This window comes from Salvelinus namaycush, chromosome 16 (assembly GCF_016432855.1).
Source record: "Salvelinus namaycush isolate Seneca chromosome 16, SaNama_1.0, whole genome shotgun sequence".
NCBI lineage: Eukaryota > Metazoa > Chordata > Actinopteri > Salmoniformes > Salmonidae > Salvelinus > Salvelinus namaycush.
The window spans coordinates 32,250,554-32,265,017 of record NC_052322.1 but is presented as its reverse complement, the minus strand read 5'-3'; the positions used below and the strand labels follow the sequence as shown (position 1 = coordinate 32,265,017).

The 14,464-nt window shown below is 41.1% G+C and overlaps 1 protein-coding gene across 3 annotated transcripts; it reads left to right on the top strand.

Moving 5' to 3' along the window:
* Positions 1–702: 702 nt before the first annotated feature.
* Positions 703–12,291, top strand: LOC120061317 (transcription cofactor vestigial-like protein 4). Of its 3 annotated transcripts, none has more exons than XM_039011042.1 (6): positions 703–972; positions 1,299–1,451; positions 6,995–7,160; positions 9,071–9,296; positions 9,398–9,509; positions 9,639–12,291. In XM_039011042.1, exons 2-6 carry the CDS (start codon positions 1,370–1,372, stop codon positions 9,842–9,844), a joined length of 792 nt encoding a protein of 263 aa, XP_038866970.1. In that variant the 5' UTR covers positions 703–972; positions 1,299–1,369; the 3' UTR covers positions 9,845–12,291. The 3 variants fall into 3 exon arrangements, with proteins under 3 accessions (XP_038866970.1, XP_038866969.1, XP_038866968.1); XM_039011041.1 differs by having other exon boundaries at positions 704–968; positions 6,977–7,160; XM_039011040.1 differs by having other exon boundaries at positions 704–972; positions 6,977–7,160.
* Positions 12,292–14,464: the final 2,173 nt, after the last annotated feature.

The window sequence follows — 14,464 nt, the reverse complement described above, 5'->3', positions numbered from 1 at the left end:
CAATATCTCTAGTTAAACATACAATATCATTAGGCCTAATGACCCATAGGCCTATGGTATCATATTTCACCTGGCGTTTATTTTGTAGCGAGGATCCCATTCCCATAGGATTATAACGGGTTTAGATAATGAGTTGCATACCATCCATAGTGCAGACCCCTCTGAGTCTGGTTCCTCTCAAGGTCCTATCCTTCCATAGAGTATGATCCTTCCTATGTGCTTGGGGAGTCTAGGCCAGGTCTAAAAAAACAAGTTGACCTACAAAAACTTACATGGACACTATTAAATATGTAAATCATGTTAAGTAGCCAAATAATGAACCCATGTATTGATGTGAAAACATATTTGTATTTATATGGTTGAACCTATTATGTTTGTAAAATGTTAAAAATTGCTTTAATAAAGATTATTTCAAACAAACAAATAAAGGTAAAGCAGAGGTTTTTAACATTTTCCATTGCGGGGCGAAATGTTTGAAACACCAAACAATTATGGGAACTCCCTGTAAACACTCAACATAGAAAATTACACAATGTTTTAAAACAGCTCCCCCCCAGATGTCGAAACTCAAGAATCATTAGGTTTATGACTAATCTAAATACAAAAAACAAACATCTCTCAGGGGAAAAAAATATTTGCTTCAAGTGAAAAATATTATATTTGTCAAAGTCCTCCCTTTGTGTGGCCCCTTAGTTCAGTCGGGCCTGACGCACAGAACCTTGTAGTAAATTGAATGGGGTCGTGGGAGAGAAGATAGTCACCAGGGGTAGTTGGCTAGCTAACTAGCTTGGTTAGCAGCGTCACTGTGTAGCTAGGCTGAGTATGAGATGTGGCGCAACGTCCCTTTTGTCTGAAAACTGTTTGCGGAAAAATATATAATACTGATGGAGCCAGCCAACTGATTTTCAGAAGATCTATCTACAGTTCGTTTTGACTATCGGCCATCTGATCTGGACCTCGAACACATTGTAGGTTTGTATTTTTTGGTTTTTACCAACTTTGAAAAAGTGAGTTAGCTTTTTAGCTAACTTTAGCTGCTTGCACTAGTTTAGTTTCTTAGTAGCTTACTACCACGGTAGTTAGCTAGCTAGCCTAGCCAGTTATCCAATGTTTACAGGCGAAGAGGGCCATTTGACATGGATGCATTGGCTAGCTAGTTCATAGAGGTTGCTAAACTATTAGCTATAACGTTAGCTAGCTAATGTTGTGTATTTGGTACAACAACGCGTATCTTTACCTAGCTAGCTAGTTGGTTAACTTTAGCTAGCTACTAGCTAATATTTTATATTCTATTCTAGGACGGACACTTACTGGCTAGCTGGCTAGCTAGCTGCTAACTTTGATGTTAGCAAGTAGCCAGTACGCGTAAATGGTTTTCACGAGAATGGACCTGTTGAACTATCAGTTCCTGGACAAAATGAACAACAATATCGGGAGACTACACTACGAAGGTAAGAGACTCATTTTCAATAGCTAGCTAAATCTGTTATTGGCCTAAACCTAGCTGATGGTAAGTCACTAACGTTAACTTTATTTTATTATTTCACCTTTATTTAACCAGGTAGGCCAGTTGAGAACAAGTTCTCATTTACAACTGCGACCTAGCCAAGACAAAGCAATGCGAAAAAAACAACACAGAGTTACACATGGGATAAAATATCGTAGTCAATAACACAATAGAAAAATCTATACAGTGTGTGCAAATGGAGGTAGGTAAGGCAAAAAAAAGGAGGTAAGGCAATAAATAGGCCAATAGAGGCAAACTGACTACAGTAGTCAACGTTCATTATATTAAGCATACCAGACGGCACTCTTTTAATTTATTTTTTAATTTACGGATAGCCGGGGCACACTCGAACACTCAGACATTATTTACAAAGGAAGCATTTGTGTTTAGCGAGTCCGCCAGATCAGAGGCAGTAGGGATGACTCTTGAAGTGCGTGAATTGTACAATTTTCCTGTCCTGCTGAGCATTCGAAATGTAACGAGTACTTTTGGATGTCAGGAAAATGTATGCAGTTAAAAAGTACATTAATTTCTTTAGGAATGTAGTGAAGTAAAATTTGTGAAAAATGTAATAATAGTACAGATATTCCAAAAAACGACTTAAGTAACTTAGTACTTTAAAGTATTTAGTACTTCAGTAGGCTACTTTACACCACTGCTAGCTAACGTTAGCCAGCTATCTATGCTATGGCTTCCCCCATTATTTGTTGATCAATCCATTATCACCATAACAAACCATACCGTGTGTTTAGTTAACTAGCATTAAAAGCACAATTGAATGTGTTGATTAGTTTTGTAACCACTAAAAAATTCTAACCAGGTTTCCATCCAACCTTCTTATTTGAGTAAAGTACATGTCGGATAAAACATGTAAAGACAGGCCTGATGATGGAAACAGCAAATTTGTCGGTTAAACAAAATACGCATGACAAGGTGGGATCTTATTGTCTGTAAAATTTATTATGTGAGAAATGGCGGTGTGAAAATGTTGATATATTAACCATCATATCGAAGTAAACTTGGAGTCACGCGATGGCATATTGTGTGGTCCTACATCTCGGGAAAACATGCAGTTTATTAGGATACAAATAAAATAAGTTCTGATTAACTTTTATTTAAAAACATTTATTTAACCTTTTATTTAACTAGGCAAGTCAGTTAACAACAAATTCTCAACTTCAATGGGTGGTGAAAGTGTAAGGTGATAATCTTTATTCTCCTTTCCAATAAAGGAGAGGGTCTTATTGTGGTGACATGATCGATGCTTGGCAGCCATTTGACAAATTAAAATAATGTCGTTCTTTTGTCCATAATAATCTCATGTAGGCTATACCCGCACTGTATCAGTTTATGGAACGCCTTTTGGGTCTTTGCGTGTCAAAAAAAGATACACGACAAATTGTGTTTGACGTTTCAAATAACACTATTTGACGTGCCATATAAGCTTATTGACCAATCAGGATCTGAATATGACCGCACGTCACATAATAATTTCATATTTTTTTTTACGTAGTTATTATACATTGATTACACTATCACTCGTATTTCATATGTCACAAGGATTCATCGATAGGTATGCTATAAAAAATATAGGTAAAGTTGTCTCGCGCACCTACAGTGCTGGTCATAAAAAAAAGCTAGCTAGCTGATGGGTGAAAACAATGTTATTCCCCAAACACATAATAAGGATTTGCCACAATAGTGGACTTTGCGGTTAGCCTTCAAAATAAAAGTATGTCATTGACAGTGATGCAAATGAATAAAAAATAGAATTATGCCATAATTGAATAGATCATGCTAAACGAGGTTGGAATGTTATATAAAATCAGTAAAAGACAATTTGTTAAATTTGACAAATCTGTTGAAATTACACTGGATGTATTACACTTTAGCATTGCATTGTGGGGCATACTTATTTCACTGTACAGCCTTACCTATGGATTGTGGATCAATGACATGGGGTATCAGTCTACTCTGACACCCAGATAACATTAGCGTCTTGGCTCTTATTGCGGGAATCTGAAACAACTGTGATTAGAACCACATTTATTGTCAACCTACTATATGCATTGAACACTATTCCTGAGGAAAAACAAAACTGCGTGGATGTTTTGGAGTCTGATAACTCTGAGGAGGACCTTGGGAAAAAATATCTTGGGTAAAGCTGTACAGTGCAAAATGAATGTCAATACACACAATAGGCTGACTGGGGAGGTGATTTCACAAAGTCACAGTCCCCCGATTAGAGCTACAAAGCTAATATTTGCGTAAACTCTTCACAGTTGTGTTCTGTGGGTGTCACCGAGTAGACTGATACCCCATTTCATTGCTTCACATTCCAACCTTGTTTAACATTATCTAGTCTAAATATGTTACAATTCCACCAATTGTAACCTTCTGCGTCTCTTTCAAAGAGCTACTTTTATTTTGAAGGTAAACCTCAAATTCCACTGTTGTGCCTAATCCTTATTGTGGCTAGCTTCACAACACAACCCGGTCCGGTTGAGCCTCACTAGCCAGATGAAGCTAGCTGGCTGCTTATAACGTTAGCTTTGGGTAACAGGGTTAAGTAGCTGGCTAGCTAAAATCAGCAAAAAAAGAAACGTCCTGAGATCCAGGCTATTCGCTGGCCATGGCAGAACACTGACATTCCTGTCTTGAAGGAAATCACGCACAGAACGAGCAGTATGGCTGATGGCATTGTCGTGCTGGAGGGTCATGTCAGGATGAGCCTGCAGGAAGGGTACCACATAAGGGAGGAGGATTTCTTCCCTGTAACGCACAGCGTTGAGATTGCCTGCAATGACACAAGCTCAGTCCGATGATGCTGTGACACACCGCCCCAGACCATGACGGACCCTCCACCTCCAAATCGATCCCGCTCCAGAGTACAGGCCTCGGTGTAACACTCATTCCTTTGACGATAAACGCGAATCCGACCATCACCCCTGGTGAGACAAAACCACGACTTGTCAGTGAAGAGCACTTTTTGCCAGTCCTGTCTGGTCCAGCGACAGTGGGTTTGTGCCCATAGGCGACGTTGTTGCCGGTGATGTCTGGTGAGGACCTGCCTTACAACAGGCCTACAAGCCCTCAGTCCAGCCACTCTCAGCCTATTGCGGACAGTCTGAGCACTGGTGGAGGGATTGTGCATTCCTGGTTTAACTCGGGCAGTTGTTGTTGCCATCCTGTACCTGTCCTGCAGGTGTGCTGTTCGGATGTACTGATCCTGTGCAGGTGTCGTTACACGTGGTCTCCCACTGCGAGAACAATCAGCTCTCCGTCCTGTCTCCCTGTAGCGCTGTCTTAGGCGTCTCACAGTACGGCCATTGCAATTTATTGCCCTGGCCACATCTGCAGTCCTCATGCCTCCTTGCAGCATGCCTAAGGAACGTTCACGCCGATGAGCTGGGACCCTGGGCATCTTTCTTTTTCAGAGTCAGCAGAAAGGCCTCTTTAGTGTCCTAAGTTTTCTTAACTGTGACCTTAATTGCCTACCATCTGTAAGCTGTTAGTGTCTTAACGACCGTTCCACAGGTCCATGTTCATTAATTGTTTATGGTTCATTGAACAAGCATGGGAAACAATGTTGAAACCTTTTACAATGAAGATCTGTGAAGTTATTTGGATTTTTTTGAATTAACTTTGAAAGACAGGGTCCTGAAAAAGGGATCTTTATGTATTTCCATGAACTGAATTTCAATTTCAATAGGTGAACAACAAGTGGTTACCTAGCTAATACTTACTCACAAGGATGCCTAAATCATTTAAAAGATTAATGAAAATGACTGCAGTTTCTATTGCTCATTGTTTTCAGGCTAGTTGTGTTGGTGCTAGATGGGTACCAAGCTAAAGCAGTCGAACAAATGCCTTATTACCAACGTGGTATTGTAAACACATTGTTCGTGTATGGTGTGTGCTTGTTTGCAGACTTCTATGTACAGCTTTGACAGTGCTACTGATAGTAATGGTGGCGCTTGGCTTGCACGTGCAAATTCAGCACACACAACATTCTATAATAGAATTGTGTTATTTGACATGTCAAATTAAAAGCTTATTTAACGCGTCAAATAGTATTATTTGACGTGTATATATTCTTTGACACGCGATGACCCACACGGCGTTCCATATCTGCAAGCTGTTGGCTAGAGCGCCAATACTTGAGCCAATACTAGAGCCAATAATAGAGTGGGCACATTTGATATACACTGAGTATACAAAACATTAAGAACACTTGTTGTTTTCCATGACATAGCCATGATCCCTTATTGATGTTACTTGTTAAATCCTCTTTAATCAGTGTAGATGAAGGGGAGGAGACAGGTTAAAGAAGGATTTTTAAGTCTTGAGACGGATTGTGTATGTGTGTCATTCAGAGTGGGCAAGGCAATAGATTTAAGTGGCTTTGAACGGGGTATGGTAGTAGGTGCCAGGCGTCACCGGTTTGTCAAGAACTGCGACGCTGCTGGGTTTTTCACGCTCAAAAGTTTCCTGTGTGTATCAAGAATTGTCCACATCCCAAAGGACATCCAGCCAACTTTATCCAACTGTAGTAAGCATTGGAGTCAACATGGGACAGCATCCCCGTGGAACACTTTCGACACGTTGTTGAGGCCATACCCCGACGAATTGAGGTTGAGGGCAAAAGGTAGGGGTGCAACTCAGTTCCTAATGTTTGGTATACTCAGTGTATAATGCATTTTTTTTGTGACAAAACCATCAGTAAGGTTAAAATGAGATGGAAACCCATTTAACTTGTATTCGGTACATAGCAATTTAACTTCAAAAACATTTTTATGTGCACTGTCATCACTTCATCTGCAACAAGTCAATTTGATGGAAACACATCTCTGGTAGGAAAATTAGCATATTTTATTCATGCATTTTTTTGAATATTTGCATGAATCTGTCGCCAATTGGATGGAAACCTAGCTAGTGTGACTGCAAGGCTTGACAGACAAGGTAAAGCTAAACCTTGTCTAGCCGACTAAACTCAATTCTGCGATTTACAATGGATTTGAGTGGCGACTACTGTGGGTGGACTGGAGCTCCAATGTTACATTTATTTAATTTTTTTATCAAAAACTAGCTACTGATTTCAGCACCCAAAGAATATCCAGCGATTACACAGAACAATGTGTGTAATTGTGGGCTATTCTTTGGGTGCGGAAATCAGTCGTTTCTGATTTAAAAACTACGTCGGAGCTCCAGTCCCCCCCACACTAGTTGCCGCTCAACTCCATCGTGGATTTGAGTTTAATCGACTAAACCTTTTCTAGTTCCCATTTGTCAGGTAATGGTCACAGCAGGTAACTAGATCACGTGGGGGAGCATGGCAAACTCTTAGTATTACTGATTTAGTGTTTAAAACGTTCTGAATAGTCTGTAGTTCTACATTATTGAGACATGACCACCTTGGTTTGCACCTTGGTTTGCATGCAAAGTATAAACAGAGAGTGTTCTCTACAGCTGAATCTTCTCTCACAGGTGAATCCAGGATGCCGTCGCTGCCCTCTCCAATGACCAACATGAGGACCGGTCCTCCCCCCACCTGCCCCAGCAAAAGGAAGTATGGCGAGGAGCAGGTAGATGACTGCATTGACTGTGACAACAACCACATGACCAAAATGAGTCGACTGTATGCTGCTCAACTGTAAGTATAAACATGTCTGTCTTAATCTATCGTTACGTACTTTGAAATATTTTTTTACATTACAATATTTTAATGTCAAATGTATCCAAACATTTGCTGGCATGAAAATCAGATAAATATTGTACACACGAGGAGTGTGTGTCACGTTCCTGACCTGTTTTCCATTGTTTTTGTATGTGTTTAGTTGGTCAGGGCGTGAGTTGGGGTGGGCATTCTATGTTATGTGTTTCTATGTTGGGTTAAATGTGTTGCCTGATATGGTTCTCAATTAGAGGCAGGTGTTTGACGTTTCCTCTGATTGAGAACCATATTAAGGTAGGCTGTTCTCACTGTTTGTTAGGTGGGTGATTGTCTTCCGTGTTTGTGTTCGTCACCACACGGGACTGTTTCGTTTGTTTAGTCTGTTCCTGTTCGTGCGTTCTTCGTGTTATGTAAGTTCTCATGTTCAGGTCTGTTTAACGTCGTTTGTTGTTTTGTAGTTTGTTCAAGTGTATTTTCGTCTTCATTATTATTATTAAAATCATCATGTCGACATACCTCGCTGCGTGTTGGTCCGATCCATGCTCCTCCTCGTCTGAGGAGGAGAACGACGTCGACAGCCGTTACAGTGTGCATGTATACTGAACAAAAATAGAAACATAACATGCAGCAATTTCAAAGATTTTACCGAGTTACAGTTCATATAAGGAAATCAGTCAATTGAAATTCATTAGGCCCTAATCTATGGATTCCACATGACTGGGAGTACAGATATGCATCTGTAGGGGCGTGGATCAGAAAACCAGTCAGTATCTGGTGTGGCCACCATTTGCCTCCATGCAGCGCGACATCCTTCGCATAGAGTTGATCAGGCTGTTGATTGTGGAATGTTGTCCCACTCTTCAATGGCTGTACGAAGTTGCTGGATATTGGCGGGAACTCAAACATCCTGTCTTACACGTCAATCCAGAGCATCCCAAACATGCTCAATGGGTGACATGTCTGAGTATGCAGGCCATAGAAGAACTGGGACATTTTCAGCTTCCTGGAATTGTGTACAGATCCTTGCAACATGGGGCTGTGCATTATCATGCTGAAACATGAGGTGATGGCAGCGGCTGAACGGCATGACAATGGGCCTCAGGATCTCGTCACGGTATCTCTGTGCATTCAAATTGCCATCGATAAAATGCAATTGCGTTCATTGTCCGTAGCTTATGCCTGGCTCACACATACAATACCATACACGTGATCTGTGATTGTGAGGCTGGGTGGACGTACAGCCAAGTTCCCTAATTTGGCGTTCTTATGGTAGAGAAATTAACATTCAGTTCTCTGGCAACAGCTCTGGTGGACATTCCTGCAGTCAGCATGCCAATTGCAAGCTCCCTCAAAAGTTGAGACATCTGTGGCATGGCGTTGTGTGACAAAACTGCACATTTTAGAGTGGCCTTTTATTGTCTCCAATACAAGGTGCACCTGTGTAATGATCATGCTGTTTAATCAGCTTCTTGATATGCCACACCTGTCAGGTGGACCGATTATCTTGGCAAAGGAGAAATGCTCACGAACAGGGATGTAAACAAATGTGTGTACAATTTGAGAGGAAAAAGCTTTTTGTGCGTCTGGAAAATTTCTGGGATCTTTTATTTCAGTTCATGAAACATCGGACCAACACGTTACATGTTGCCTTTTATTTTTCTTGTTCAGCGTAGTTACATGTTCCGAAGAGACGCGTGTCGTAAGTAAACACTGTCTACTGCTCTTTAAACAATCCATGCACTGAATCCCTGCACCCTCATTAAGTGACAGGCCCAATCTCCTGACTTCAAGGCGGGGTTGATTTAAAGTGGCCTATGAATAACTGGAGCAGTTGCTGGTCTGTGTCAGGCTGTCGGGGGTAATCTGCCACTTGTCCTCTCTTTAACCAGGGGACAGCCTGCCGGCGGAGACAACCGCAACGACCCTTGGATCCTCGGCCACAGCCCCGTGGAGTGCATCACTTCCTCCTCCAACGGCCTCCATGGCAACCACTTGTACGCCTCCATCCCCTCCTATGCGATGGACCAGCCTCTGGCTCTGACTAAAAACAGCATAGACTCTGGATTGGGTGGCACAGAGAGGCCTGCCATGCCTGGCCCTGTGGACAGACCACAGGTAATTCTGACAATTCCGAAATACATTCATGCGTTGGTCAGTTGCGCCTTACGTACAGTCTCGTATTGTGTGTCGCTAACGTTTTTGTTTATATCTTATAGAATCGTCCCTCTGTGATCACCTGTGCTCCTGCAAGCAATCGCAATTGCAACCTGTCTCACTGCCACAAGTCTCACAGCCCCAGCCCACCCATGGATCAGAGGAAGGCTGATGGTAAATGTTTATCACCACATTATCTTACTAACGTGGTAAATCTGTGCATAAATTTGACATAATTTGTATCTTTGTTACCATGCCACACTTTAAAATGTTGATTTATTCTCCTCTCCTCTGTAATCCCAGATAACACTGCGGTCGACCCTGTGATCGAGGAGCACTTCCGCCGCAGCCTGGGGAAGAACTACAAGGAGCCCGAGCCCGTCTCCAACTCTGTGTCCATCACAGGCTCGGTGGACGACCACTTTGCCAAGGCCCTGGGGAAGACCTGGCTCCAGATCAAGTCCAAGGGGCCGGGGGGACACCCCCACAGTCCAGAGGCCAACTCCTGAAACACTGGCCGGACCTCCCTCACTGTTGAATGGTGAACCACAACCATTTCTTTGTCTGTGGCATCAGACAAGTGCACCGATTGACCTCCCTATACCATTCATTGTCAAGCTTGACTTCCCTGAGCTCAGAACAACGCTAGACAAGACAATGAATTTCCAGTTTTAATACTGTATTATACACCAAAGCTGGCCTTTTACAGACCTTGGGGGGTTCCTGACACTCCGATCTGGGAGGATTTGATACATTTGTTTAGTTAGGGTAGTTTTGGTTTGAGTCCAAGTGTTCAAATTCTTCATTTTGAGGAGCTCTCTAGGACCCGCAGATGTCAGCTTGTCTTTATTTGAGGTGTATCATTTTATATATTTTTAACACTTACCCTGACAGAGATTCCCAAAATGACCAATTCATTTGGCCTTTGAGAAGGCATACTGTTCGGTCTTAACTCCCTCATGCCTTTCTTATTAACCAAAGAACTTGCCTGCTGCTTCAAACAAAAAGCCATAGTCTGCTTTGCTCCTCTTCTGTTTTCCTCCTCCTGCCGTCTCTGTTAACTCCACATGTGACCCTGTGTTTGTGTTTTTAGTTGGAAAGGAAGACCGCCTCTGATTTGCACTATTATGTGTTAGATTGAGGTAGTGGTAACAGCATACCTGTTTCATTTGGAGCAAACAGTACATTTGTAAGAGTGTGTTTTTGTTTGTTTTAACAATACTAACAGTGGCTCTCTAACAGTGGCTATCAAGGCTCTCGTCTCCCTCTGGTCACAATGTTTCTCTCTTTTTTTTCTCCAACTATTCAGAACTGGACTAACTTCTTTCTCTTTTGTGGACTTTACATTTTTTGTTTTTATCTTTTTGTTCTTTTAGTACTCACTGGTTTATTTCGTAGATACAGTTAGTAATAATTATAGTATTCTGCTTACAGAGATGCATGTTTCAAATAGCTGGTATCTATTATAATAAGCCTTGTTATTCTATTCTATTTACCCTCAGAATTTATTTTTGTCAGTAACCGTTTTAGAAATACTTACTGCTGGTACAGTCGTACTCAATATATTTTTTGTATATGGTTTTCATTAGAATATGTATACACTAGCATCCATCTACCGATCGCAGCCTCTGGCAAGGCTGTCTGAATGCAGTATAATAGGCTACGTTGTTATTATGTGGTTGGTACGGGATGCTTTGGCTTAGACGCATGACTGAATAGTCAACATTTAACATCTGTAGACCAGTCCTGTCTTAGAGTTGACTATCTTCACCATAATGCCGTTAGTTGTGGTTTTATTTATTCCAATCTGATGTTTAGTTTAGTTGAATTCTGTCAAATTTTGACTAACTTTTCTTTTGTTAAATTGACTTGCAATGAGCATGTCTACTTGACATTCTTCACTTTGGAAAGTGTAATGTTTATTTCCCCTAAATTAAAATGCTGATGACTTTACCCACATGTATCATGGCTGGCCTTGAACGAAAGCCTTGCTCAAACTTGTCTTGAGACGATGGCATGAACATTCCACCATCACTACCCAGCTTAATATTTTTTTTGTCTAAAATAAGATCTGGTAAGAGTAAGCTTTGAGGAAAGAGGGATAGGTTCTCCTACATGTGTTTCTATAGTGTAAACTGTATGGGACTTTAAAAAACATTAACAGAATCAAGGGGAGTAGCAGAACATCGAAAGTGCTTTATAGAGGCAGTTTGAGGATGAATGACCTTTCTGAAGTGTTTTCCATTTCCTTTAGTAAACATGAGTTAACACTGATAGAAAATTGTATAGTACATTGAGATTGTTTTAGTCAGCTCTTTGTGAAAAAAATATATTATATGTACTTGCATCCTATATTCTACACTGTTTTGAAAATGACTATATAAACTCATATTCCCGTTTTTATTTTTTACTTTGATATCGAAAGACTATCATTGCGCCGTGCGTAATGATCCTATAGATTTTTTTTAACAGAACAATGTACTCATGATATGTAGCCATTGGATATTCATGATCCTCTAACCATGCATTTGTATCTATCTAAAAAGTTGATCTTTTTCCAGAGTTGTCTGAGGTTTGATAAGTGCAGGAACACCAGTCGTTCTATGAATAAGGCTCTCTTGGCATGATGTCAGGGTGACATTACTGCTGCAGGTTCTCTGCTTGTTTCTGTACCACAGTGGAACTGTAAGGGTTTATCACGAGTTGAATCTCAGTGATATGTTGGGGTTTAATGTTCCAATGTTATTTAATTGGTATTTGACTGCTTGTGCCTCTAAACAACAAGTTGCAGGAACTAACTCCTCCATTTGTCTCTTAACATGGGAAACTGCATCGCCTTAGACGGTTTGTTAATCTGTATTTTGTTAATTTTTGGTCTTATTTCTCCAGAAGAATATACCACTTTTTTTTTTACTTGATTTCTCCTAAATAAACTTTAAAATGCTCTATCACAGTCCAGTATGTGAATGTTTTTTGGTTTTGGGTAACCAATACTTGTCCAACAATGTGATTCAGACTTGAGGCCATTTATACATCTTGCACAGGACCCAGCCCATTGCCATGAAACCAGCCACAGAGGCAGCTCTGGGTTTACTTTTTATAAATAAAGTTGTATTTGGCCTCATGGGTGTGGTGGTAACATACAGTAACTAGTTACAGCTGTGCTGTGTGATTGTTGTTTCTCAGTGCTGGCAGGGAGGGATGATAATTCTGTCTTTCTCAAACACTATCTCTGTCTAAACAAGAGACCCCCATCATTTAAAAGCCTTCTCTTCGGTGAAATAATGTTAGGAAGTTGAACATAAATCTCAAAAGCAAGTCCCATGTCTGAACATCAAGAAGAGAAAAAATGTGTCTAATTCACATGAATAATTGGGCCAGTGGGATGGGGCAGTTGAAGGCAGGATTTTCTAGGGTGTTTCAGGCCTGTTTGGTCCACAACAGTATTAACGAGTAGAATCAGCCCATGGTGAAGTCTGGAGGCTGATGCTGGTCCAATCACAACCCTGTCATTTGACCATCAGGGTGTTGGCAAACTTCATAATGCTGCTGCTTATTTAGAAATGTCAGAGGAGAACTGCGTTGGGGGAGCTGTGGTCAGTCAGTGGAAAGTGAAAGGCCACAGAGGAAGCCAGAGTATGAGGGAGCTCAACAAACACTGTCCTCTAAGAGGGCTGGGTTTTTTTCAGGAGAATTTATTATTCAAACTTCAAGAATATAGAATTGTGTCCAATTTTGACAAACTGATTTGAATTGAAGTTAATTTACTCTTCCTGGTGAACCAAATTGTTGTTGAATATTAAATTGAGCCTTTATATCACAATGTTATGAACTATATTATATTTGTGTAATTACAGTATTTGTGGTGTGTAACTAACCTTGTTTCAAATGCTTGCTAGTAGGGATCAGAGACATAAGTCATGAAATAGACTACATTTTACATATCAGGAGTGTTATGTATAACTGTAGGCTTTGGCTGAAAGGCCAAAACAGCGTGTCACACAACCACAACATCTGTTTTGTATTATCCTCTTACTGTTGGTGGGGTTACACCCTCCCTTTTAATGGTTCTGTCTTTTGCAATTGTTTGGAGAAGCTACTCTGGGGGATTTTTCCCATTAAAAGGGTCAAATTGGCTCATAAGTTTTCCCTGTGAGGTCGCTGACTCGGGTGGCAATCGTAGTAAAACTGTTTTATAGGATTTCCATGACTGCTTCTAAATGATATCTTTCTTTATTCCTGACTCAATAATATATATGGTGTTGACTTGAGCAAACACATTCTATCTTCACCCACCAGATGGCAGTAATTAACCACGATACAGACATCCCCATGAAACTCCTTCCACTCCCCAGAGACTAAACAAAGAAAATGTACATCACTCTGGGAAGGCTGATTTGAATGAAACAGCTCTCATCTCTCATATTATTTATTCTTACATGTGGTTTCCACTGAAACAAATGCAGGTGACAAAGCATAATTGCATGAGAGGTAGAGTACCGAAGGTGTCATTCTCCCAGCTCCGGGGTCGCGTTTGATACTGCTGCTGCTGGAGAGATTGTTTAATTTTGCTCTTTATCGTAGCTGATGTTTTTGTCAAACAACGATGCAAGCGTGCAGTGGGAAAATGTATAGGATTAACACATTTATTGTTCGACTTTATAATTCAAGCGGCATCTTTCTGATGGCCTCGTTTTTTGGGGGGCAATGGATTTAGACAGTTCTATGTAGCCTAGAAAACAAAGCCCCTCTAGTTATGGCAATTTTGAAATCACCCAACACCCCTCGTTGTAACCCACATCTTCTTACTGGGAGAGGGAGAAGATCCCTGGGATTTCTGTGCTCTCGCCCCTCAGGCTCAAAGCTGCTCTAAAGCCCCTCAAACAATAAAAAAACAAAAAAAACAGACCCCTGCCTCCACGAGATTAGACCCAACCATAGAAACAGCACAATGTCACCGCAGTGCTCTCACTACACCAAGCCTTCCAAGGAAGCCCGCTCCCCAGGGATTACTGCGAGAAGAGGAGAGGAAGAAGAGGAAGATCCACATTTCTCCGCTTTATGTAAAAACCCAAATGGCAGACACACAGAGTATGGCGAATCCCCTGCATGGTGGCACAGCCATCAGG